The sequence below is a fragment of the Vipera ursinii genome, assembly GCF_947247035.1.
Source record: "Vipera ursinii genome assembly, chromosome: 1".
NCBI lineage: Eukaryota > Metazoa > Chordata > Lepidosauria > Squamata > Viperidae > Vipera > Vipera ursinii.
The window spans coordinates 328,949,852-328,974,526 of record NC_139512.1 but is presented as its reverse complement, the minus strand read 5'-3'; the positions used below and the strand labels follow the sequence as shown (position 1 = coordinate 328,974,526).

At 36.8% G+C, this 24,675-nt stretch overlaps 1 protein-coding gene across 1 annotated transcript; it reads left to right on the top strand.

The window, feature by feature from the left end:
- Window positions 1–1,548: 1,548 nt before the first annotated feature.
- PUS10 (pseudouridine synthase 10) lies at window positions 1,549–21,954 on the top strand. The gene is made up of 19 exons (XM_083348445.1): window positions 1,549–1,627; window positions 1,739–1,922; window positions 3,254–3,390; window positions 4,998–5,264; window positions 6,541–6,627; window positions 7,055–7,089; window positions 7,761–7,872; window positions 9,996–10,057; window positions 11,380–11,425; window positions 12,409–12,473; window positions 13,832–13,917; window positions 14,696–14,821; window positions 15,088–15,144; window positions 16,378–16,454; window positions 16,910–16,965; window positions 17,960–18,077; window positions 20,539–20,681; window positions 21,059–21,158; window positions 21,736–21,954. Exons 3-19 carry the CDS (start codon window positions 3,265–3,267, stop codon window positions 21,772–21,774), a joined length of 1,602 nt encoding a protein of 533 aa, XP_083204571.1. The 5' UTR covers window positions 1,549–1,627; window positions 1,739–1,922; window positions 3,254–3,264; the 3' UTR covers window positions 21,775–21,954.
- The last annotated feature ends 2,721 nt before the right edge of the window (window positions 21,955–24,675 follow it).

Sequence of the window (24,675 nt, the reverse complement as noted above, 5' to 3'; positions counted from 1 at the left end):
CTGTTTTAATTGCACCATTGCCTTAAGTTTTCTAATTTATTTGAAAACGGCATTAAGACAATATTTTTATTCCGTTGATTCATGAAATTATCCAGTAGGGCTATTGACTTGGGAGGCCGGTGTGTGGTGTAGTTGGTTAACATAGTGTGGTGGGATGGTTTGTTGTCACTGTGTGTTGGGGGGAGAGAGCAGGGGGGGGAGGCTCAGCTAATCTCAATATACACATGTACTTTGACAATAAAGGTTTATTATTTATTATATTATTATTATTATCTTTAAAATGTGTTTACGTGGCCGTCAGTTATACGTCTTTCTTAGGGCTAACCAGGCCACGTTTAATCTTACTTCTTTTTTAAACTTCCACTCGGTCACTATGTTTTAGTTCTGAAACAGCATTGAAAATATTGTGCAACACTCGAATAAAGCGGCTTGCATTAACACTTGTTCTCCGTTTGAACTATTTTCTTCCTATTAAGTGAGTTTAAAAACTCAATCACATCTTTCTCTACTTGGAAAAGGTGTTTTTTTACTTTGTGCATAATTACTCTGATCAAGTCTTCAATATAAATTCAGAGTTATATTTCAAGGAAACATTTTCTTTCAACAATTCAAGAAATGTCCTTTCTTTCTTTCGTTCTTTGTTCTTTCCTCTAGCCACCCTTTTCTTTAATCTCGGTATGCTATCACCATCCTTCATCAAACCGTTGAAAATTCAGAGAAACAGTAAAGATCTTGCATCCTTGCACAGTTGCGCTCCGGAACAATTATTTCCGAGAAAGCGTTTCCTTCCCATCCGGAAGTGAGGAACAGGCATTGATAGGGACGTGGGGAGTGGCAGGTAAATAGTTCCCCCTATTCCTCCTATTGACATAGGCGAAAAGGTAGGCGATCGTTGGACGTTACGTTCGGGGTTTTGTTTGTTTGTTTTAGCAGAGTAGAAAGGTTTTGTAGACTACTTTGATTCCTTGATTTCTTGTAGCAACATAAAGGGATAGAGTTAACAATACTTTGCCAATGCTTATTCGGAGGTAAGTCACAGTTTCTGTGGGATTTGCGTGCTAGCTAATATACGCTAGCAGCGCAGACCACACAGTATACGTTCCAGTATCCCGGTTGAATTTCTATTAATATGCAACGCCCAATATAGTTTATGCGACCACTATCCCGACCGTTCCAGGGGAGGATGCGAGTTAGACAGATTTTCCTTTCCTGTATGGCAGCATCAGGGATCCTGAAGACTTTAATCTAGCCACATTATAAACATAATGAGTGCTTGAAAAGACTCTCAGATCTTTCTCTATAGCATATTGAAATCCATCCAACCTGAGGGGCCTATTATCTGGCGCTATATTGTCAGTTACTTTATATTGTCTATCTGTATGGTTTTCTTGGAAAAATAGAGGCATGTTTTATCATTCCCAATAAAAGAAAATATGGATTCCTTAGTGGTCCCTGTGTTTGGTTGTTTGCTTACAGACGTTTCATTATCTTCCTAGGTAATACCAGTGCTAGGTCTACATAATTTACCATTGCAATCTTCCACACAATACGAAAGATGCCTCTGCTGTTGTCATTACAGTGATTTTCCACTTCCAGCACTTTCCTACATTATTACTGCCTGATATAGGTGCCTGCTTGTTTTTTCTGAGGGACTAGAATAAGCTGCTTTCTTAGATGACCCTGCTAAGATTATATACTTTGGCATTCACTCCCAACATTATTTGCTCATTCTTTTCAGGAACACCATCACCATGATGAGATAGCATAGCAGGACCTGGGGTGGGAAGTAACTAAGAAACATTCTTGCAAAACAGTTGTAAATCAAACATTGAGCAACACTCAAGTGGGAAGAGAAGAATATATTCTATTCATTTAAATCCTGATTTTATAATCTGACAAATAGACTGAAATTTGGAATCTATGTGAGTATATACTACTCTAAATCCATCTACAGTATTTTCATTTTCATTGTAAACTACTAGAGATTCAATAGATTAGACTATAAAGTCTCAAAAATGGAAAGGCAGGAGCATACATCGTGTTTTTCAAAAAATCTCAAAATGTCAAAACATGGAATAAAACATATTTCCAAAGATAATTGTACATGACCGAGATAAATGCATTTGTCTTTTAACCTTTAAGATAAATCATAGCATAATTCTGAAGCTAAAGTCCTTATTACTCTTGTTAATTTAATAAAGATTTTCTCAAGAAAAAGTGTTTAGGACTGCACTGATATCCCATAACCAGAATTTTGCTTCTAGCACATAATTAATGGCTGTCTTAAAAATACATTGTTGACTGGGTAAGAGCTGGAGCTGTACATGTATACACCTTTAATGCAGACTTTTGCACTTGTGCATCTTCCAGTTATAACTTGCATCACCCCCTAAAACTGTATGAAATGTAAAAAGCATGAACATGGGAAAACTAAACAAAGTGAAAGATGAAATGAAGTGACTACACATTGACATCTTAGACATCAGCAAATTGAAATGAGAGAAAGGAAACAAAAAGCAAGATCCAAATTCTCACTTGAGGCAGGAATGACTGAGCTCAAATTACCTGTGGTTAAGATGCTGGCCCAGAAATAAGGAGATTAAGTTGTAGGCTTCCCTTAGGCATTAAAACTTGCTGGGTGACTTTGGCCAGTGACTCTCAACCCAATTCATTTCATAGGATTGTTGCAGAGAAAATAGGAATATTTGATTTATATTAATTAGCTGTCTTGAATTATATATAAAAAGGTGGGATAAAAATTAATAATAGCAGTAATATAATTATTTGGTTACTTTGTGCAAAAGGTATCTCTATAGAAATCTATAACATTGAGAAAGATGGAAAGAAATAGAAGAGGACAATCAGCAGCAGGGCGATTGGATTAGATTACAGTTTTGATGAGCACATTATTAGAAGACCTGAAGAGCCATCTTGAGGATAGATCATCCTAGAAAAGGTCTTTTTAGTGGTTGTTATGCATAAGTAACATAATTGTTACTTCCGTATCTTCTCTCTTAATTTGTCCTTTCTAAATGTTTGTTGTCATGAATTTTTTCTTAGGAACAAAGGAAGCTTCCATTTATTGTCAGACCTTTGATCAATTGAGCTTCATTTTGTCTGTGCTGACAATGGGGGGGAAGGAGGAACTGCATGTAGCACATGTACACTATTAGTGAACTATGGTCCTTCCTTGATCCTCTCTCCATTGTGGCTATTGTAGTGATTTTGTAAATAACTTTTCCCTCGAATGCAGGCTTCGTCAACATGGTTGTACTGGCAGAAAAAGACAGACCTGTTGCTCAGATGTTACTGAATTCTGGAACATGTCCCCGCTGTATTTTCAGATTGTGTGGTGTAGGATTGCAGACTTCCTACAGGGAACCTCATAAGGTTTGATTAAATTAGAATATATAATGCTGATGAGAGTTATATTAATGAAGAGTTCATTCTTAGTTACACCTCTTTTCATAGTATCTTTCCTGAGGGCTGAAAGGAGATTTGGAATGAACAGGATCCAAAAAGATGCAAGCAGTACTATTTATTACTTTGTGCTAGGGATCCTGAATGGGGGAAAGAGATGAGAATGCTAAAAAACTCTAGGAAATGATCAAGCACAACATCATGAAGCCAATAATTCTATAAATTGAAAGTGATTAAAAGTCAGTAGTGTTCCATTTATGACTGATTCTTAGAATCCAGGTGTGTGGAGGAATTTGACTATTAAGTTATTTAGTCTCCTCTGATTGTTCCATTTGTTAATCCGGTAAATGTGAAGGGAGAGCTGGAATATATAGCTACTTTATGCTGATTTAGATCATTGGTCTATCAAGCATAATACCATTTTCTTGACTGTCAGATTTTTTTTATCTAAGACCTGGTTCTTTCCTCAAAATACTTTTGGAGAATTTCCTAAGAATAGATAAATCTTGCTAGAGATACTGTAAGAATCTGCATTGTCTGACTGAGCTATGGCCTACTTGAGGTCTTCCAGCCTATTTTTTTTCCTCATTTCTCTTTTAATGTCACTTGCCCAAAAGTGTAAGCCAAGTGATATTCTTTAATGGGGAACTCATCCTTCTCAGTGTTGGTGTTATGATCCTCAGCCTAGTCCAGGGATAGGCAACCTCAGCTCTTTTATGACTCATGAATTTCAACTCCCAGAATTCCTGAGTCAGCATAGCTGGCTCAGGAATTCTGGGAGTTGAAGTCCATGAGTCATAAAAGAGCCTGTTCTGTACCAGCCTGCTACCGGCCCTACAGAAAAGGCAGGGACAACCCCTTTACAAACAGCAAGAGGCTGGAATTAAGCCTGCCAAATTTATTAACATAAAACAGAGCAAAACAAGACACCAACCATGAAACAGGAGCTATGAAACAGGAACTATTCAAGCGGTTGCCTTCAGCAAACCAGCCCTCCCACGCATTCCCCTTTTATACAGTTCAGGGCGTGGCTTCTCTCTGCCTCCTTCCGAGGTGCCCCATTGCCTTCCTCTGTTTACTCCTGATTGACTGCCTCCTGGGTCGGGCGTCCTTGAACAGGGCCAGCTGTGGGTCATCTTCATCCACGCTGTCAGGCTCACACAGCTGGGTCTCCGTCGTGACCAGGTGGGAGGGGCCTGGCTGAGGGCTCTCATCAGCAAGCTCTTCAACACCCCCCTCCTCCTCTGAGTTGTCCGACCCAACTGCCGAACCCACAGGCTGACCCTGAATCACAACAGAGCCGAGGTTGCCTACCCCTGGCCTAGTCCTATGCATGTTTACTCAAAGCTAAAACTCACTGGTTTTAAATTTACTTTACAAGATCACTGACTACCTGACATTAGTTCATTAAAAACTCCTGTGTAGATAAACAGAACCTGTAGCTTTCAGTTTGAGACTCCCTTTAATTATAACTTGATGCTGTTATCCCTTGTTGAACACACAAGTGGCACTCTTCTAAACAAAACCATATTGACAGAGTTCTATTTTTGTTTTGTTTTGTTTTTCTTATCAATCAGGATTTATTTCATGAACTATGCAAGTTTCTGGAGAGCAAAGAAGACGAAAATATATTATCTTCTGAAATGGCTAATCCCCCATGTAAAAAGATTAAACTGGAAAATGCTAATGGAATTAAAGATCAAAACCCAAATGGAAGCCAAGAGCTAAACAATATGAACAATGATGGAAGTGACACTCCAGCAACTGAGAATTTAAATCCAGTTGTGTGCAATATATGTTTGGGGATTCTACAGGATCTTTGTGAAATAGACTTTGTCAAAGCTGTAAGTGTCAGCCTTGTGGAGTTTTATTTTCAGCTTTTTAAAGGCTAAAATCAAATGTAACATACAATATTATTGTAAACATAGCTGGTATTCATAGAGGATTTCACTGAACATTTTGTTGCTGCAAATCTAGTCAGACTATCTGACAGTAAATTTCATTGCTCCCAAACAAGTGCACAAAACATGAGTCAGGAATTAGTTATACTGTAGTTACAGTATCTTAGATAACACTACGCAAGAAACCCATTGAGCAAAATTTAGAACACAGTTGTAGCCTTTGATTTTTCTTGATCTAAGTTATTTTTCCAGGTACTCCTCCTTCTTGACTTAGGATCTTGTGTTCTCTGAGCTGGTAAGCACCAGGAAGCACAGGGTTCATTGGGTAAAGTATTCTTCCAGAATGGCAATTTTGTAGATTATGACTTATGTGGCTTCTAGCTTAGAGGCTCAGATTCAGTGTCTGGGTCACCATTTAATATCTCCTAGAACAGGGGTGTCAAACTCACCACGTCATGTAATGTGTCACGATGTATCGCGACTTTTTCCCCATTGCCAGAGCTGGGGTGGGCGCAGTTTTGGCATGACGCATCTGACTCATGGGCCGGCAGTTTGACACCCCTGTCCTAGAAGATCAGTATTCCTCAACCAGCTGGTTTTTCACACTCTTTTGGCTGCTCAAGAATCTTTTGGGATAGAGAGGAATACCAAAAGAATACAACATCAACTGCTGTGGAGATGAAACTTCTTGAGTTGGCAAATATTAGCATATGTAAATATGACTTTTTGCCTTTTCTTTGTAAACAGAGCAATGCTTTCTGCTGCACCTCCAGCTGAAGGTGCAAACTTTAGGACTGCTAAACAAACGTGCATTCTCTAAGGCAACCATGCATCTAAGCTGATGGTTTTTCCCCCATTGTTTTTTTGTCTTGCACTAAACAATATTTTGTGAGCACAATATTTTTAGTTCTCCTGCCAGGTTTAGTTAATCTCTTCAACCTCTGAATTGGTTATGGTGAGACATTTCTAGAGCGATGTTTTTGTCCCAGTGCTAAAGCCAAACTGGTGAGAAGCAGTTAGACATTAGGTACTGAAAGAATCTACTGAAAGACTCAACATATTTATTCTAAGTTAAAAATACTGTCTTTGCAAACAAAATTATTTTGTAAATATTACTCAAACAGTTTTCTAGATTGCACTGTATGAAGTAATTTGTTCTGGAGGGATATAGATTGAAATATGGTAGGTAAATATTTTAAATAACTCTTATGTTTTTCAGGTATGCCACAAGATCAATTCTTCTGAATATCAGTTTTCCAGTTTTGTGTTTTCAGTGTCGTTCCCACCACAACTTTCAGTCAGAGAGGTGGGTATTTTGCAGATATTTTTATTTATGCTTCAAATTGGCCTTCAATGAGAAAGAAAGGATATTCTTATACATTGCCTTGCTTTGTATGCTGGGAAATTTACTTTGTTAGGGTAGATATTGAACAACATGGGATTGGCAGTAGTTAGCCAAGATGGTGGATTGATGGTGGAGCAAAGTGGAAAATCATTGCTGGCTGTTTTGGTTAGGTTGATTTGAAGTTTAGCATTTCACTTGGAGATTGTAGAAGTACTTTGGCTAAAGGTCACCCTATGTATCAGACAGACCTTAATTTTTATGAAAAGTAGAGAAAATGTGGTCAGAATATTTTCAGCCAGATACTGAGAATTTTTTTTTATCAATGCTCTTTCTTTCTCATTTTCCACCTCTTTTGTTTCCCTACTTTTTCTTATGTGCATGTCTAAAGCATGCAGCATGGCTGCTGGTGAAAGAAGAAATGGGGTGAGTAAATTCTCCAGACAATCTAAGGACCAAGATATGATTTAATTATGATTGAAGCAGCAGTGACCTTGATTAAGTCATGTATCAGGTGATTTCTGGGCACATGATTTTAAATAGTAGTATACTTAAGTGGTCAAAACTATGACCGGTTCTGGATATTCCATCATGGGTCAGTGTGTTTTTACTATCACTGTGACAGGTGTGACAAATGTTGCCAGTCCTTTAGATCACGGGCGTCAAACTCGATTGCATCACATTTTGCTTTTGCAGAGCTGGGGTGGGCGTAGCCTGTGTGTGACGCATCCGGTCTGCAGGCCATCAGTTTGACACCCCTGTAATAGATTGTTAATAGTCGCTTTAGTGGATAAGGCACCAGGCTATGTAGCAGGATACTGTGAGTTCTAGTCCCACCTTAGTCATGAAAGCCAGTTGAGTGGGCCAATCATTAACTCTCAGCCCAACTCATCTTCCAGGATTGTTGTGGCGAATATAGGAGGAAGGTGTGTTGAATATATTCACCACCTTGCAATATTTGTAAAAACAAGAAAGGTGGGATATAAACAAAAACAGAATTACAGAAGAACTTGTTGAGATGGTAAAAATATGGGTCAGTTTATTTTTTATCCCAATGGCACATACAGTACTTCAGAAAAGTCTTTTTTACAATTTAGGAAACGGGGGCTGTCAGTTGGAAAAGATGACTTTGTTCAGCTGAAAGAAGCTTACAAATGGCTTATCCATCCCCTGTTCTTGGAGGAGTTGGGAGTCCCTGCTGATGGAAAGGTAGCATACTGTATATATGTATATATATATATATATATATATATATATATATATATATATATATATATATATATAAACCATGTACTTTGCTTTTGCAGCACTAGCTCACTATTAGCTGATGCAACATGTATCTTGGCTGTGCTAGTTTTAGACTGCAGATGGGCCTTCATGTAGTTGAATGCCTTCTCCAAATATAAATAGCCTGATAAGGGCAAAAAGAGGACAGAATCCTTTTTCCTGATGGGACAATATTCCTGGTGCAGAGTAAATTTTGTTCATTGGTATTTTTAAATTGTATTAGCCTTCGTCTGCAATTTTTTTAAAAAAAAAATCATTGGTTTCTGGCTTTGCGGATTGGTGGAGGGGGATGGGACACAAGCGACCAGCAAGGGCATGCAGGCACAGATCCATTTGCACAAGTGGTGTAAACATCTGCCTCCCTGTCATGCAAATGGAGCACATGCATATGTGCTCTCCCGCTGCTTGTGCAAGTGAGGCTGCGCATGAGCACATGTGTGTTTGCTGGCCCAGTTGTAAATCCCTCATGGTCGACAGGTTGTGGACCCTTGGTTTAACTTACGGAAGAAAGATGTAAGGGGAAAAAAAGAAATATAAAAAAAATCAAGCACAAGGAAAACATGAAGATAACTTCTTATATATAAGAAACCGCAACTTGGTTTTTAAATGCAGTATTAAGCCACCATCACAGAAAATAATTTTGGTCAGTATAGATCTAGTTTATAAGCAAAAAGCAAAAGCATACAGTCATTTCTAGACTTTAAAGCCAGAAGTGCATTGTCTTTTACTACAAAAAGTCATTTTCGCTGTATGCTACACTAAATAAGTCTTTGTATGTTGATAAATTTCTAGTCTGGGAATATAATTCAAAGCTGCAGTCACATCTTTAAACAATGCTACCCTTCCTAAACAAATGTACAAATATAAAACCAAAGTGGAACAATAGTGGGACAAGCCCATATTATATATACATTACCTCCATAATTTTGCACTTCTAATACTACGAAGTTGAAAATCACCACTTTGCGTTGATGGAATTTTATTCATTAACATATTGAATATTTTTAATATCAACTGTTGATGTGTTAGTTTAGAATATTTCACATCTTTGTTCCAAAGTTCAGGCAAATCATTTTCACTTCAGCAATACTTAGGTGTTTGTAAAAAGAAATTTGTTTTGAAGTGTTACAATTTAACTAGATGACCTCATTAGAGATGACTCTTTTCAATGTATCTTTTGTTCCATTATGCAACAAACAGGAAAAGAATCTTTGAAATTATATTGTGGAATACTCATTCATGAAATTTGTCCTATTGTTGCATTTATTTTGGTACCAGTTAAAATTTCATTTCTCTCTGCATTTTAAATTGTTCAGCCTACCATACTTGTATTGCCTTTTCATATTGTTTTGTTGCATTTTCTGGTTGTAAAACTATTTTTTTAATAAAGAAGAGTTGATAAATAACCCAAATAAAGAATAAATTTAGTATTAAACTTCTCTTTTTATAATGGTAGGAGGGAGCAGTGGAGATGAAAATTAAAGAACTGAAAGACTTTAGTGGGCAGTTAAACCCAAACATGACTTTTTTCATAGAGAGTAAGATAATTTGGGTTTGTCAGAATCAGGAACTATGATTAAAACTTTGAACCAATTCAAATTATTAAGCCAACTGTAGACCATGGCTTTATACTCTGGTATTTCATGGTTTATTGGTATATGTAAAATCATTCTGATTTTCTTTTGTAAAAGGGATGAAGTAGAAGCATCCATAAGCACTGAAGATATCCAGTGCTTATTGCAGGAAACTCTGATGCATCCGAGAAAGATGTCTGTCTCTTAATGCCAATATGAATAATACAACTGATCTGTTCTTTGACATCTGCAGTTGTACGTCTTAGGGCCTTGTGTGGATCACTGTCTGCCACATATGCTTTAAGGACTTGAATCTGTTACTCACATTTTGTATTAGTCACATCAATTCTCTTCCTGATGATAGGCTTCAGATGATTGGACAGAATGAATGCAAGCTATTGGGAAAAAAAGTGACATGGAGGAAATCAAATTGCCAATAGCAATTAAAAACTAACTTCTATCTTTATTCAGAGCCTGTTTGAAGTGAGTGTTGTATTTGCTCATCCAGAGACAGATGAAGATTGCTGTTTTCTGTAAGTAATAACATAAGAAACAATGTTTTATGAGAGCAGAAACAAATGGTATTGGCTGAACGTTCTAGGTCTCCCTCCAATATCTGAGATACCTCGAGCAAGCTACTCTTTGAAATAGCTAATAGACAAGCTGTTTTCCCTGATTAGGGCTGCTGCTGAGGGCTAGGTGCCCTGCCTAATGTCACCATGCTTGTGTTGCATTCCTTAGGATAGAGAAGGGCGGTATATAAGTTTAATAAAATAAAAAATAAATAAAATAAAAACAGAGTAATTGGCACTCAGATATCACTCACTCTGTTTCCAATAACATGCTTCTTCTTGCCCATGATTCTGGTACCAGGAGGACCGTTAAAGTGGAGTGGACAGAGTAAGAATATAACTCTACTCATGCTATTGGAGCCATTCTAGCCTTCACCTGCTAAATGTCTTCCATTTAAAAAAGATCTGGGGAGTGAAGTGGGAAGATCAGTTTTTTCTTGTCATGAATGAAATGCAAGCGATTTAAGCAGTTCCAATTGAGTTGATTGTCTCAAGCTTGTATTTTGTTTGAATATAGCCCTTTGATCTCCCAGTCAATAGAAGAGATCAGAATCTTCTGCCCTTCAGCTTTTTAATCCCTGGGCAAATGTCAGCAGGAGCTCAACAACACAAAACTCCTCAGATTGGCCTTAACTTGCTGTGATATTCTGCCAGAGAAGCAGAGCTTTCCAGTGGTCCTTTGTTCCATGGCCAAAGAAAGGAGCCTTGGAGCCTTAGGAGCCCTAAGGAGCAAGAGTTGCCTGACTAGATAGAGAAAAGGTGTTTTAAAAAGTATCTATCTTCTTGGTGATTGTTCTTAATAAAATGGTTTGACACAGGCAAGTATAAAACATTATATAATTGTATTCATTATTTAATGGGATGCGGTGGCTCAGTGGGTTAGGAGGCTGAGCTTGTCGATCAGAAGGTCGGCAGTTTGGCGGGTCGAATCCCAAGTGCCGTGTAACAGAGTGAGCGCCTGTTACTCGTCCCAGCTTCTGCCAACCTAGCAGTTTGAAAGCACATAAAAATGCAAGTAGAAAAATAGGGACCACTATGGTGGGAAGGTAACAGCGTTCTGTGTGCCTTTGGTGTCTATTCATGCTGGCCACATGACCACGGAGACGTCCTCGGACAAGCGCTGGCTCTTCGGCTTTGAAATGGAGATGAGCACCAGCCCCTAGAGTCAGAAACGACTAGCACACATGTGCGGGGGAACCTTTACCTTTACTCATTATTTATTTGGTAGAAAATATAATCACCTTTTCAAAGATATTTGACTGATTTTTGTTGTTTTCACCCAGAGCTTCAGTGTGTCCAAGCTGCTTCAAACCAGCCAAAAATAAACAGGTAATTGACTTTAATTTTATACAGTTACCGATACGTGTGCTTCAAATATCTGTATCTCATAATAGGCACTCTGGTGCTTTCTAAATATTTTGACCTTGCTGGCTGAAGTTTCATGAGATCCCATTCAAAACATCTGGAGAATAGCAGAGTACTGGCTTAGACTTTTTAATATATGTATCTTTAAAAACAGGCAATTGCTAGTTGCAGGTTCCTTAGTTTCCATAGTATACTTATTCTTGTCTTTTATTATTATAATAAGCAGGCATATACATAGAATGAAGGCTACTGCTAAGCTTGTAAGCCGCCCTGAGTCTTTGGAGAAGGGCGGGATATAAATGGAATTAAAATAAATAAATAAAATATAGTTTTTAATTTTTTAACTGCCCAGAATTTGCAAAATGGGCAGTCATATAACATAAATAAATAAGAATATTTTATGTATGAATCATGTTAACTCTAATATAAGATAGGAAAGGCAGTTTGGTGTAGTGGTTAAGACATCAGGCTAGACACTGGGAGATCGTGAGTTCTAGTCCCACCTTGGGCATGAAGCCAGTTGGTGATCTTGGGCCAGTCACTTTCTCTTAGTCCTAAGAAAGAGGTAATGACAAATCATTTCTGAAAAATCTTGCCAAAAAGGGACTTATTTTGGCAGTCTCCAAGAATCAGAGACAATTGAACAGAAGGAAAAAATAAATAAAAATGAATAAAATACAGGGAGGCACATACTTCCCAGGTAAGATTGGCATCCAAAGCAATCTGAAGTTAGATTTTGTAAAACCTAATTCTCTATTAAAAATGTAAAACATTTCTTCTATAATAAAACATCAAGCTTAGAACAAAATAAGGAAGCATCAAACAAAAGGAGTATTACCAGATAAGCCATTGAAAAATGGCTTCCTACTTGGCTAAAATAAATCAGGTAGAAAGAATAAGGTTTGCAGTGTCTGATAACTTGAATAATATTTTACTTTTCTCTATAGTCAGTCTTCACCAGAATGGCTGTGGTAAAAGCTTTGGATATGATTGATGAAGAAGAGTTTCACAAGTAAGTCACCCCACATTCACACACAACAGAAAGATAATCAAGCAGCATGTTAGCAGATACTTAGAAAATAGTGTTTCTAGCAGCAGCCAATATGAGGTTTTTAAGAACAGGAAATAAGGCCAACTGTAATTTTTATGACAGTGATTTGTGTGATAGAGGAAAACTATTAATGCAGTGTGCCCTGAAGTCAGTGAAGTGTTTCGAAAGGTTTCTCATATTTGCTTTGCAAACAGAATAAACATATATGTGCTAATTAGTATTGCGGATTGGTAGATTAGCAACCAGTTGGATAGCTGCATCCAAAGGGTATTCATATGTGGTTCTTCATCCTAAAAAGAAACAATCAGGTAGGCTTCCCCGAGCTCTTTCTTTGAGTCAGCAATATTCAATATCTTTATGAAAAACCGAAAAGATGAAGTGGAAGGAATTATTAATAGATTTTTAGATGATCCCAAGTTGTAAAATTGTGGATAGGAAACTTATCAAAGGGTCATGAACAACTAGAAAGAGTGGGCAGCAGTGTTGCAAACTATTTTTTATAGTATCTTTATTTCAATATTCAGCCAATATAAAGTAAAAAAAACAACAACCCCACACGATGTGATTAAGAATTCTAGCATAAGAAAAGTAGGCCTAAAAATAGTCAAGACAGTGATGATATGGGTTAGGCATGAGGATAAAAAATGATAAATAAACCCAAACCTGTGCTGTGTTATTTTAAAAAAAGAGAAATTATGGCCACAAAAACTGAAATTGGGCAACAGGAATCATGAAAGCAATTTAGGCATGTGTCAAGCACGGATTGCTCAAGCTGACATGTAAATATCCAGTGGATTTTGCATGCTCTATGTAGAGCTTGGCAATCTTATTCATTTGAGGGGGTTGAATCAGTAGGGCAATGTAAAATTGGTCTTGGGTAGACCGTTTAGCAATGGGAGAGTAAAGGTATTGCAGATATCTTTGTAAAAATGATTTACGAGAGAAGGATGTACTCGGTGGTGTTGATTTTCTCATCACTGAAAGGCTACAGAAATGCTGGGAAGGCACGCGTAGTGTGCTTTGGTGATGTGCATCCATTATATGCTGCTGAAGAAGCCTACAGGCCAGCTTGTTTTCCTTTGGTTATGGTAGATGAGCTCAGATTTTCTCTTACTGTATTACCAAAGTTATCAATTAATTTTTTGCCTGCTTCTGTTTCTTAGATATAATACTGCACTATTTAAAATTATTCACATTGTAGAAATGTTTTTGAAACATTTTAAAGAAAGTTTTGCACAATCTATTTATTTTGCACAATGTTTTAACTTTTCCTTCTATTTTTATTTAGTGAATTGCTCTTTGTATCTCCTCTAATACAGGAACTATCCATCTCCTCCACGTTCACCTAAAACTCCTTGCACAGCTATAGACATTCAGTGCAACAATGGTGCCATTTTTGTGGCTGGTGAGAACAAATTTAGTAGAGATTGATAAGGATTACTCCTTTGTTAAAAGATTACTGAGCAATTGTGCCCTCTGCTTAATAAGAAAAGGTTACTCATATGATTATATAAACAGTTTTGTTCTATGGGGAAGTATGATGGTACAGCACAAGTCAGACATTGAGAAAGTGTTAAAAATGATGGGGGTTTTTTCAGTGACATTCATCTGCATTGAAGGAAATTGATATTAGAATATATAAAATTGACTTCAAATGAGTATTTGGTTTTAAAATTACAGCCTATTTTTGATTAAAATGAGTTATTACGAAGTGGTATATATATTTGGCAGTTTTCCTTAGGAAAGGACTGTACCCAGTTGACAATATGTTCTGTTGAAGTCACTGGAAAAGCATCTTGGAAAACAATCTGAGTTCAGAATGATTAGATGAAATACCAATATTGTTTTTCATCAAAGTTGTTTTTCATCAAAGTATTGATACTTTCATCAAGCAGAAAAAAACCTTAACATATGATGTGCTGTATATCACACTAGATCAACCAGCTGAAAGATCTGTTTTTGAAGCAAACTTATGCTAGGGCCTTCGCTGCTTAAGGCACGAGGAAAAAGCAGCTTAAAGAGCAATTCTTGAAGGATCTTCTAATACATGCTTTATGATAGTGATTTCCTTTCTCTGCACTTGGCTTCTAGTAAAATGCTTTTATTCGTAATACTTTTGCTGAACTAAGAGTTAATAAATATCGTAACACGTTTTTTCTGTTCTCTGTTTCTTTTTGAAACAGGAAGATACAATAAATATTCAAGAACTCTACCTCAGACTCCCTGGATTATAGATGGAGAGAGGAAGATGGAATCATCTGTAGAAGAATTGATCTTGGAGCATCTCATGGCTGCCTTCAAAGCAGATAGTGAGTGTTTGCATGCATACGTTTCTCTACGTTACTGAAAATAAGCTATGTACACACTGATGAAAAAAATGCAGAAAAATCGTGCAAGCAAGTAACCCAGCACCTGCTTAATGTAGAGCTAAACTCTGATTTGCCTTGGTCATGTTGAATTGCTTGGTTTGCATATGGACTTTTAGCTCATGCTCTGATTATGACAACTGCATCTCTCTCATACAGTATTAGTGCCTCAGCAAATTCGGTCAATGTTTCTTTCTCCTGTTTTTAAGGTTTTAATTTTTCATCCTCTGGAAGGGAAGATGTGGATGTGAGAACATTAGGCAGTGGTAAGTTCAACACTTGAAAATATCTCCCTAAATGGGAGATATCAATTGATGATCCCTTGACAAAAAAAAGCCATTTCTGAGATCATGGGAGTTGGAAGGAGCCACTTAGGCCATGGAGCCCACCCCACTGTTCAGTGTAGAAGTCTGCTAAGTGATTAAGAAAATCAATATTTTTCATTGAAACTGCAGCTTGGAAGTTTTGTCCAGCAATTAGAAGTTAACGTTTTGAAGGGTTTTGTTAATATTTACATTTCTGAATACAAGGAATCTGCTATATTTTCTTGCCATTTCTTGTTCTATTCCTGTTGAAAAATGGAATTGGCTGCAAACATGTGGATAACATTTCTAAAGAAATTTCATTATGAGAAAACTTACAACTTAAGAACATTTGTGTATAAAAGATCTTCATTTAAACATTTTTTAAAGATAAAGGTGTTGTAATTGAACAACAACAAAAACTATGAAAATTTTACTGTGAAATAACTTACTTGTTTGTCTAGAGCACATTGTTCCAGAAGTCTTGGTCTTTGCCTAGGTGTTTATAAGCAAACTTTCGTCTTGTCTTGGTATGTTTTTTTTTCTGGACAGCAAAAACTTTATCTTGGCACGCCTCCCATGTAGTTTTAATTTGTGCAATTTCTTTCTAATGGAAATCTCATGCACTTTGACGTTGATTGTAGCAAGAGGTACCTGAAGCTCCTGTGATGAAATCCTAGGATTCTTAAAAACATTTTGTGTCCTGCTGTAGGGTTGAACTTACTGTGACAGCCTGACCTGGGCAAGTAGGCAGCTTTTGAAATATTTTACACTTGTAGATGATCTTCTGGACAGTGGAATTATTGATGTCCATTTGGTTAGTGTTCCTTTGAAATCCCTTCTCAGGCTCTAGGCATCTATAATTAAGTAAAGAGTAAATTAAACTAATGTCTGAGGTTTAAGTAAAACTAGTTCCTTCCAGGTTCTCTATAATTATGTTTTAATCATTTGCACCTGATCTGGTGCAACTGATTTTAATTTTCGGTATTTGAGGTAAGTATGTACTAAGTTTTTCCCTTTATGAACTTACGTCTTGATGTTATTTTATATATTTTGTTGAAAATGGGACTTTTTTCAATAGTCAATTTTCTTTTTTTCCCATGTCTAAATCTGAAAACTAGTTTATAATCTTATATTTGTTTTCTTCCCACCCTCCTTTCTTGATTGCCACCATCGTGATTACACTATTGTTCATAGGAAGGCCCTTTGCAGTAGAGCTGGTTAATCCTCGAAAAGTCCAGTTGGCTGCAATAGAAATGAAGGCACTTCAACAGGTATAATATTTGAAGGTTGACCTGTAACCATTGTCATGTAGATTGGCATGAAGGGAGGCAACCAGAGATTTCCTTGCAAAAGGTTGAATTTACCTATAAAGCTAAAGTGCTTGGGGACTAATATGATCTTCTCTATTCGGAGGGTATTAAACAGTGGGTAGATGAAAAATCGGCCCTAAGATCCATGGAGAAGGGAAAGCTATCATAGCAATTTTACACATCATCAGCTTAATGTTGATCCTGCCCTAACATTTAAGCCGTATATACACACTGCTGATTTCATAATTCATATGGCAAGAATTATTTGATGAAATTCAGGGACATACATGGTACTCCTTGTTTAGCTGTAAGGGTATAGTGCTTTAACTACCCATTTTTAAAAAGAAATTGTTTTTACTATCAGATTTCGATTGCAAAATAATCACATATTTTTTATTTTTGAAAAACACTTTTAGAGGATCAACAGTTCTTCAGACAAAGTCCAAGTTCGTGATTTACAGCTTGTAAACAGGTTAGTTGACCTTGTTAGATAAAACTTTTCAAAACAGGATTTTTTTTTAAAAAAAATCTCAACCTGAGTCTCTTTTTTTTAGCATATTTCCATGGAAAATGGAATCACCTCATTTTTCCTGACACTGACATAATCTGGAATATTTACTGAAACAGCAGAAGAGGCTCCTTTAAAGGAGTCGACTGATTTGTGAAATGGGAGGGCCCCCCTGTCCTGAGGTTTCCAGGCAGTGGAATGTGTTCTCTGAGGTAGAACATTGGATACACACTCCTCAGTGGGGAGTAGGAAAATTGTAGACATACATCTTTTTCCAAACTTAATGGCTAAACTGATTTCAGTTCCCCTGATTTTATTTATCTATCTATCTATCTATCTATCTATCTATCTATCTATCTATCTATCTATCTATCTATTTATTTATTTATTTATGGGACTTATATGCCGCCCTATCTCCCGAAGGACTCAGGGCGGCTAACAACAATAAAAAACAATACAAAAATTAAAAAAGAATTAAATAACAGCCCCAAAATAAATTGACTACACAGTTAAAAATTAAAACATAGTATTGATTTTAGTATTGATTCTGCTATTTTGATTGAGTTTTGTTTTGTTCTTATTAACTGCCTTCCATGCTTATATATGAATAATGATTATAAATTTAATAATAAGAAGAAAGGAATAACAAACCTACAACACAAGATCATTAAAAGGTCTAAAATGTATTTGATCACAAGCATGAGTTGGGAGATTTGCTTCTCTTTTTCAGTTGATCAGCATATTTTATTGATTTATTGATCAAGTAACTTAAAGGTCCTTGTATTACAGATTGCAAATTTTTGGGAATCCTCTGCAACTACAGATTTTCTACTTTTGACATCAGGGATATGCGGCAGGATGGAGGAGGAGATATTTTTCCCGTCTAATATCTGATGAGACATCTTCTGCCCATCAGAAGTTTGTGGCTGTTCTAATTTGTTGTTTCTTTTTATTTCAGAGAGGCCATTGTACATATGAAAGAAGGGGAAGAAGAGAAGACCAAGTCGTACAGTGCCTTAATATGGACAGAGAAAGTGATCCAAAAGGAAGACATCACATTTCTAGACTCAGTGAAGGTTGCATGTCTGGGGTGGTATTTATCATTTGTTTGCTCGCTTTTAAATCCTTTACAAGATTTTACAAGCCCCATGTTTAACTTCATCAAATGCAAGATGAAAATAACTTCCTTTTTTTAATGGGAGACCACAGAATTCATGTAGTGGCTTTGAGTGTAATATTTTCAGAAGCGTGACACTGGCAGTATAGAAGTTACTTTCTATAAGAAGTTTCTATGCAGATGGATAATGTATAAATGATACATTATGTTGGGTTATTTAATGAACAGTTAGTCTAGGATGAGAGCTGTTATAATCAAGTGTTCAACAGAATTAACAAGAAAATGTCTTGCTCTGTGTATATTAAACAAGGTCCAAGCCATCACTGAGCCGTAAAAGGCAATGGATATATTTGCTTGTTCTGTCCCTTGAAACAGCCATTTTCTGTAGAAATACTTCTGAAATAAATAAGAATAATATATATCCATCTTTCTATAAGTAACTGTCAGACATAGAACCATAATACAGGAAGATTTGTTATTCTTTTCAACCATAATGGATGATCTAGTCTATTCTTGTCAACCTAATGGATGATCACTTGACTGAGCCAACAGTGTGCAGCAGCAGCCAAAAAAGCTAATACAATCCTGGGTTGTATAAACAGAGGCAGAGAATCAAGATCATGCAAAATATTAGTATCATTTTATAAAACACTATTGAGACCACATCTGGAATACTGCAACCAATTTTGGTCACCATACTACAAAAAAAGATGTTGAGACCTTGGAAAAAGTTCAGAGAAGAGTAACTAAAATGATCAAAGGCCTGGAGACTAAAACATATAAGGAACAGCTGCAGGCTTGGCTAGTCTAAAGAAAAAAAGAATCAGTGGCGACATGATAGTATTTCAGTATTTGAGGGGCTGCCACAAAGAAGAGGGCGTCAAAATATTCTCCAAAGCACCAAAGGGCAAGACAAGAAACCATGGTTGAAAACTGACTGAAGACAAAAACAACCTGGAATTAAGGAGAAACTTCCTATCAGTAACAGTGAGGACAATTAACCAGTGGAACAGCTTGCCTTCAGAAGTTGTAGGTGCTTCATCGAGGTTTTTAAGAAAAGACTGGACAGCTACCTGTCTGAAATGGTATAGGTTTTCCTGCTCGAGCAAGTGGCTGGACTAGAAGACCTCCAAGGTCCCTTCCAGCCCTGTTCTATTCTGTAATACAGGAAGGCTTATTCATTCTTGTCAACAGGAAGAAAAGATCAGTGGAACAATGTTTGAAAATGTATTTATTTGCTTTTAGTGATTTGGTATTTCACCTACTATGTATCTCTTAAAAATGTTCATATGCCATATTATTTTCCCTCAACCTTCATGGCATTAGTATTGGCAGTGAGCATTAATGCACAATAAATAGTTCTTAAAAAGTAAGGATTGGAAGGGATATTGGGGAACATCTAATCAAACTTTTTGCCTAGTATATGAATCTACCATAGCAGTATTTCTAAACCTTGGCAACTTTAAGTTGTATAGACTTCAACTCCCAGAATTCCTTAGCCATCTTGCTGGCTGGGGAGTTCTGGGAATTGAAATCCATACATCTTAAGGTTGTAAGGTTGAAATACACTGTATTACTGTATTACAACATCTCCAAAAGATGACCAAGAGGCTTCTATTCAAAAACGTCCAGCAAAGAGTCCATCACCTCTTGTGGCAATCTGTTCATTGTTGAACAGTAATTATTGCTCGATTTTTTCCCCCTGATGCCCAACTGAAATCTGATTTGTAATTTATATCCATTCTTTCTGTGCTATGTTCTGAAATGTCTATAAACAATTCTACCTCATCTATGGTATATAACCCTTCTGATTACCAAGGACAATTAATATATTTTCCCACAGTCCTCTCTTCTCCAGTTCACATACTCAATGCCTCCAATCATTTTTTGCAAGTTTTTCCTCCCATGTGCTCCTCTGGACATATTCTAGTATTTATTAAAATGTGATGCCCAGATGTAATCCAGATATGGTCTCAGTACAGAATATTACTATATTTCTGATATCTAGAGATTTATTTGCTTTTTTGCAGCTAAATCACACTGTTGGCTTGTGTTCACCTTCTGATTCACCAAGATACCCAGAATGTTTTCTCATGCGCATTTTCCACTGTTTCCTAGTATAGGAATGTACCCATTCATGTCAACCTAATGTAGAATTTTGCATTTCTCCCTACTGAAAAATATACTGCCCATTTTACAGCTTATCAACATTTTCTTGAATCCTTATACTATCCTGCAAAGGGTTTGCCATGTTCTCATCCTCATTATTGGTTTGTCAAGGTTACTTTGTTATTACTGTGTGTGGCAACCTGGAGCTGGTCTCCACTGGGGAAGATGTCTGAATTGACATTTGAATTTTCTGTCTCATGGGTTTGTGATGTATGTAATGTTATTTTTTTTAATCTGAAATTCTTGAGCAGGAATTAAAGCTTGATCAAAAAACGCCATTACGTGTACTTCATCGGCGGCCACTAGCTGTCAGAGTTCGTGTCATCCACAGCATGCAGTCTGAGTACATAGATGAGCACCATTTCCGCCTTCACTTGAAGACACAAGCGGGGACGTATCCTTTCTGAACTGAAGTGCCTCATTGGGCAGGAATTCTGTACCGAGCTCTTCAGTGAAAGAATAGTATTAAATATTGGAGAATGAACATAAATCTTCAAGTATAGTTTTCCTTGGGTTAGAAAATTGTGTGAAATACACATGACTCTTGTTCCTTTCTATCTTTTTTCTCTATCCCCTTCCCTTCCCCCAGAAGGTGGCATGCTCTCTTCTAACACACACCCCCTCCCCTCGAATTTGCTAGATCCTGTCATTTAGCCCTGGCTGTGTGTTTGAGAAAGAATGAGAAAGAGAGATGTGCATATTCTAAAGTATTACTTTAAAATCTATTTTAACAAGCACATCTTTCTCATTTCCTTAACGGCAGACTGTTAGTTATGTTAAAGAATTTGTACATGGAGATTTTGGTAGAACCAAGCCCAATATTGGTTTCCTGTTGGAAACAACTGCAGACATCTTGGAGCTGGATGTAGAGGTAAGTACTCCCTTTGTATGTCTCTGTTAGACAGAAGGGTAGAATTGCCACCATTGCTCTTTCCAGTAGGAAATTAAGGGACAAATCATAGAGGGTTTGTTTTAGACCTAGCAACCTGAGTTTAATTTCTGAAATCTGTGTCATTTCCGATCTACAGCATCTCATCCCTCTTCAAAACTTTTCCTGTTAGACTGAGAGAATGCAGACTTAGGTTTATGTGTGGAGAATCACAGAGGCTCATTGGGCATACATTTTTAGTTTAAACGCCACACTAGAGCATAACAATCAGATATCACCCCCAAGTTGGTTTTTAAATGGCTTTTCATCCAGGTTTTTAAAGGCTAATTGGATGTTAACTTCAAGTATATTGTCACTTCAGCTTTCCCCAGTTTGGGAACATACAGATGTATTAACTACACTTGCCGTGGTTCTTGGCCTGCATTTTTGTGGTCATCCCATTGTCCCATACTTGGAAAACCAAGTTTCATCATTTGTAGTGAATCCAATATCTGAGGTTAGATATTCTGCAAACGAGTTAGCTCTGATTTAATTATTTTTCTTTCTTTTTCCCCTGCAGTCTGTGGATGTTGACTGGCCACCAGCTCTAGACAATTAAGAAGCAATTTTAATTTTCAAGATGGGGGAAAGACATATGCATGACAGGATTTAGAGCACTGTGAAAAACATTTTATAAGCTAGCTGGATGACTTTCCTGGATTTTTGTAAACCAGTTTAGATCATGTTGATCTGCTCAAGAATGATTTGTTTTTAATTAAAAAGAATTGTCTCAAATTGATTTATACATTTTAGAAATAATGCAATTCGGTTTGACCCCATTACCAATACAATATAAATTGGTACCTATGTAGTACGGATACAGATCCTCAGCGAGAGAGAAAATTGTGCTTGCATGTCTTAAAGCAGCCCTCTTTTACTAGGTGCTTTCCAGATGTGTGGGACAATTTGACTAGAATTTCCAGTTAGCACCATTATTGTTGCTGGGAATTCAAGAGAGGCCAGTTGGGCAAGGCTAACTTACACTATTGGGACCATTTTGGTAAATTCAGCTACTTTATCAGCTTTTCTTCTTATACTGCCAATAGAGCAGCACATAGAAGAAAGTAGCTCATTGAATATAGCAAAATTTAGGAATACTATTTATACATAATAGAATTCCAGATCCAAACCAGAAAAAAGTAATAAGATACCTATTAGGGAACCCTAATAATTCTTGTGGTTGAGCACTGTTGAATACTGAATTTTGCAAAGTTGCTGAGCCATCAGCATGCAATCCCAGTAAAAACATGTTGCAGATTAGTCCTGTATAAGTTTACTCAAGATGTATGGCTGCTGTTCCTGGGGAAGTGTCCCTGTGCATCATTAATTGGAGGAAAGAGCAAACCTGATTGCATTCAGAGCAACTTGTATCTGAGTAAATGGGATTTATTGTTTTCCCAATGATACATAGGATTGCTCATACACATGCAGTCACACACCAGTATGGACACAGCCTTTAAAAAATACATCCCCCTAAAGAAAGATGTGTTTACCTTTTTCAGTATTAATGCTAATGTTCCATAATACTTCTTTGAGGTTTTCAAGGAGTAATGTCAGCATTAAGGTTACAGCTCCCCCCCATCCCCGAGATCATGTAAAGTACAAAGAAAGTTCTGATATGAAGTAAAAGATTTTGAACCAAAAATGTCCAGAACTTTAATAAGAAAATAAATTGTTTTTCTTTCAAAACCTTGCTTGCTGTTGTGTTTCTCAGATGCACACATATATTCATTAGTTGCAAATAAGCAATATAAATCAAGGCTTGAAAATTCACCAAACTAAAAAGAAACTTAAAAATGGCCTGTAAACCAAATGTTAGTTCGTGGATTTAATCTGTGCAGTAGGCAAGTAGTCCCTGATTTATGACCATAATAGAACCTGCACACATCATTTCTTAGTGCAACCCCTTTAAGCCACTTTTCTGTAAGCTACATGTCTGTGCTCCAGTGCAGGGTTGCAATCTTAAAAAAAATACATATTTTGTTTGAAAAATTGCTGATTGAAGCACTATTTTATTTTCAAATGTGAGCAATGTATTGCCCTACTTAATACACCTTATGGCAATCTTGAGTCAAGAGTAGTAGTAGTTCATTTATATGCAGCCTTGCATATGAGGAGAAATCCACTTTGAAAACAATAAAGGTAAAGGTTCCCCCGCACATGCATGCTAGTCGTTTCCAACTCTAGGGGCCGGTGTTCATCTCCATTTCAAAGCCGAAGAGCCAGCATTTGTCCAAGGACATCTCCGTGGTCATGTGGCCGGCATGACTAGACGCCAAAGGCGCATGGAACGCTGTTACCTTCCCACCATAGTGGTCCCTATTTTTCTACTTGCATTTTTATGTGCTTTCGAACTGCTAGGTTGGCAGAAGCTGGGACGAGTAACAGGCGCTCACTCTGTTACGCGGCACTTGGGATTCGAATAGCTGGTTATAAAAAGAACTTAGGGAAATGGGGAGCGCAAATGAAAACAGCTATCTTGCATATAGAATTTCAAAGTGAAGTCAGTAGTCACAAATTATTGCCACAGATATTCTCATTAATATACAGGATTAAGCCATGGCGATGTAAGTAAAATTTCACACTCCAAAAGACCATAGACAACATTCTGAAAAATAGGAATGTATTCATTAAACAAGTGATAAAAGTTCCAGATACAAATAAGTGAAATTGGAATTATACTTTGAGGGAGTTAGTAGAAGAATGAAAAATAAATTAATAGTAAACATGAACAGTTTAGTAAGGCAGACAAATACATTGAAAATAATATTTGCATTTCTGAGATAGTTTAGAAAACAAAAATTATAGCATTTCTAATAAAGATGTGCGGCAATTTTGAAATAAGTGAATCACAGCCAAGAGACTACTAAAGTCATGGATTATCCAGTTCTTGAGAAATGAACATTAGGAACTAATAACAGAATTGGAAATAATTTTAACTATGGGGAACAATTAAAAACAAGTTTCAGTGGCATTTGAAGATGCTGAGTTTATAATGAAAAAATAAATACAAATATGGAAAAATGAAGAAAAAATACAGTAATTGGCTTATGGGTCAATTAGTAGTGTTAGGATTAAGCATAAAAATTTATCTGGCCTTAACTGCTAGCTTGCTAGTTTCTTTCTCCTTTCTTCAGAAAAAGAAAAGATGAAAGAGAAATTGTGTAGGATGAAATACACACAGACTGTTGTGTGTCTGTGTATGTGAGTGTGTGTGTGTATATATATACACACACACACTCACATAAATTTAACAAATTTATACACATACACATACACACACAAATGTATGTATATATGATTATTCTAAACCAGGAATTTGTTATACCTCTTCCCTTGCCTTAACTCCAGTTTTGAAAAGGTATGTAAATTTAAAAAAAAATGAATAGGACAATAAGACAATAAAACCCACAAATCAGCTGTCTCAAATCTCTCATTTTTTTAGAACTATTCAATAATT

Coding starts and splice junctions, on each gene's coding strand:
- PUS10 (XM_083348445.1), top strand. CDS start 3,265: ATGGTTGTACTGGCAGAAAAAGACAGACCTGTTGCTCAGATGTTACTG. Junction 3,391..4,997: donor CCTACAGGGAACCTCATAAG/GTTTGATTAAAT, acceptor CTTATCAATCAG/GATTTATTTCATGAACTATG. Junction 13,918..14,695: donor TGGTGCCATTTTTGTGGCTG/GTGAGAACAAAT, acceptor TTTTTGAAACAG/GAAGATACAATAAATATTCA.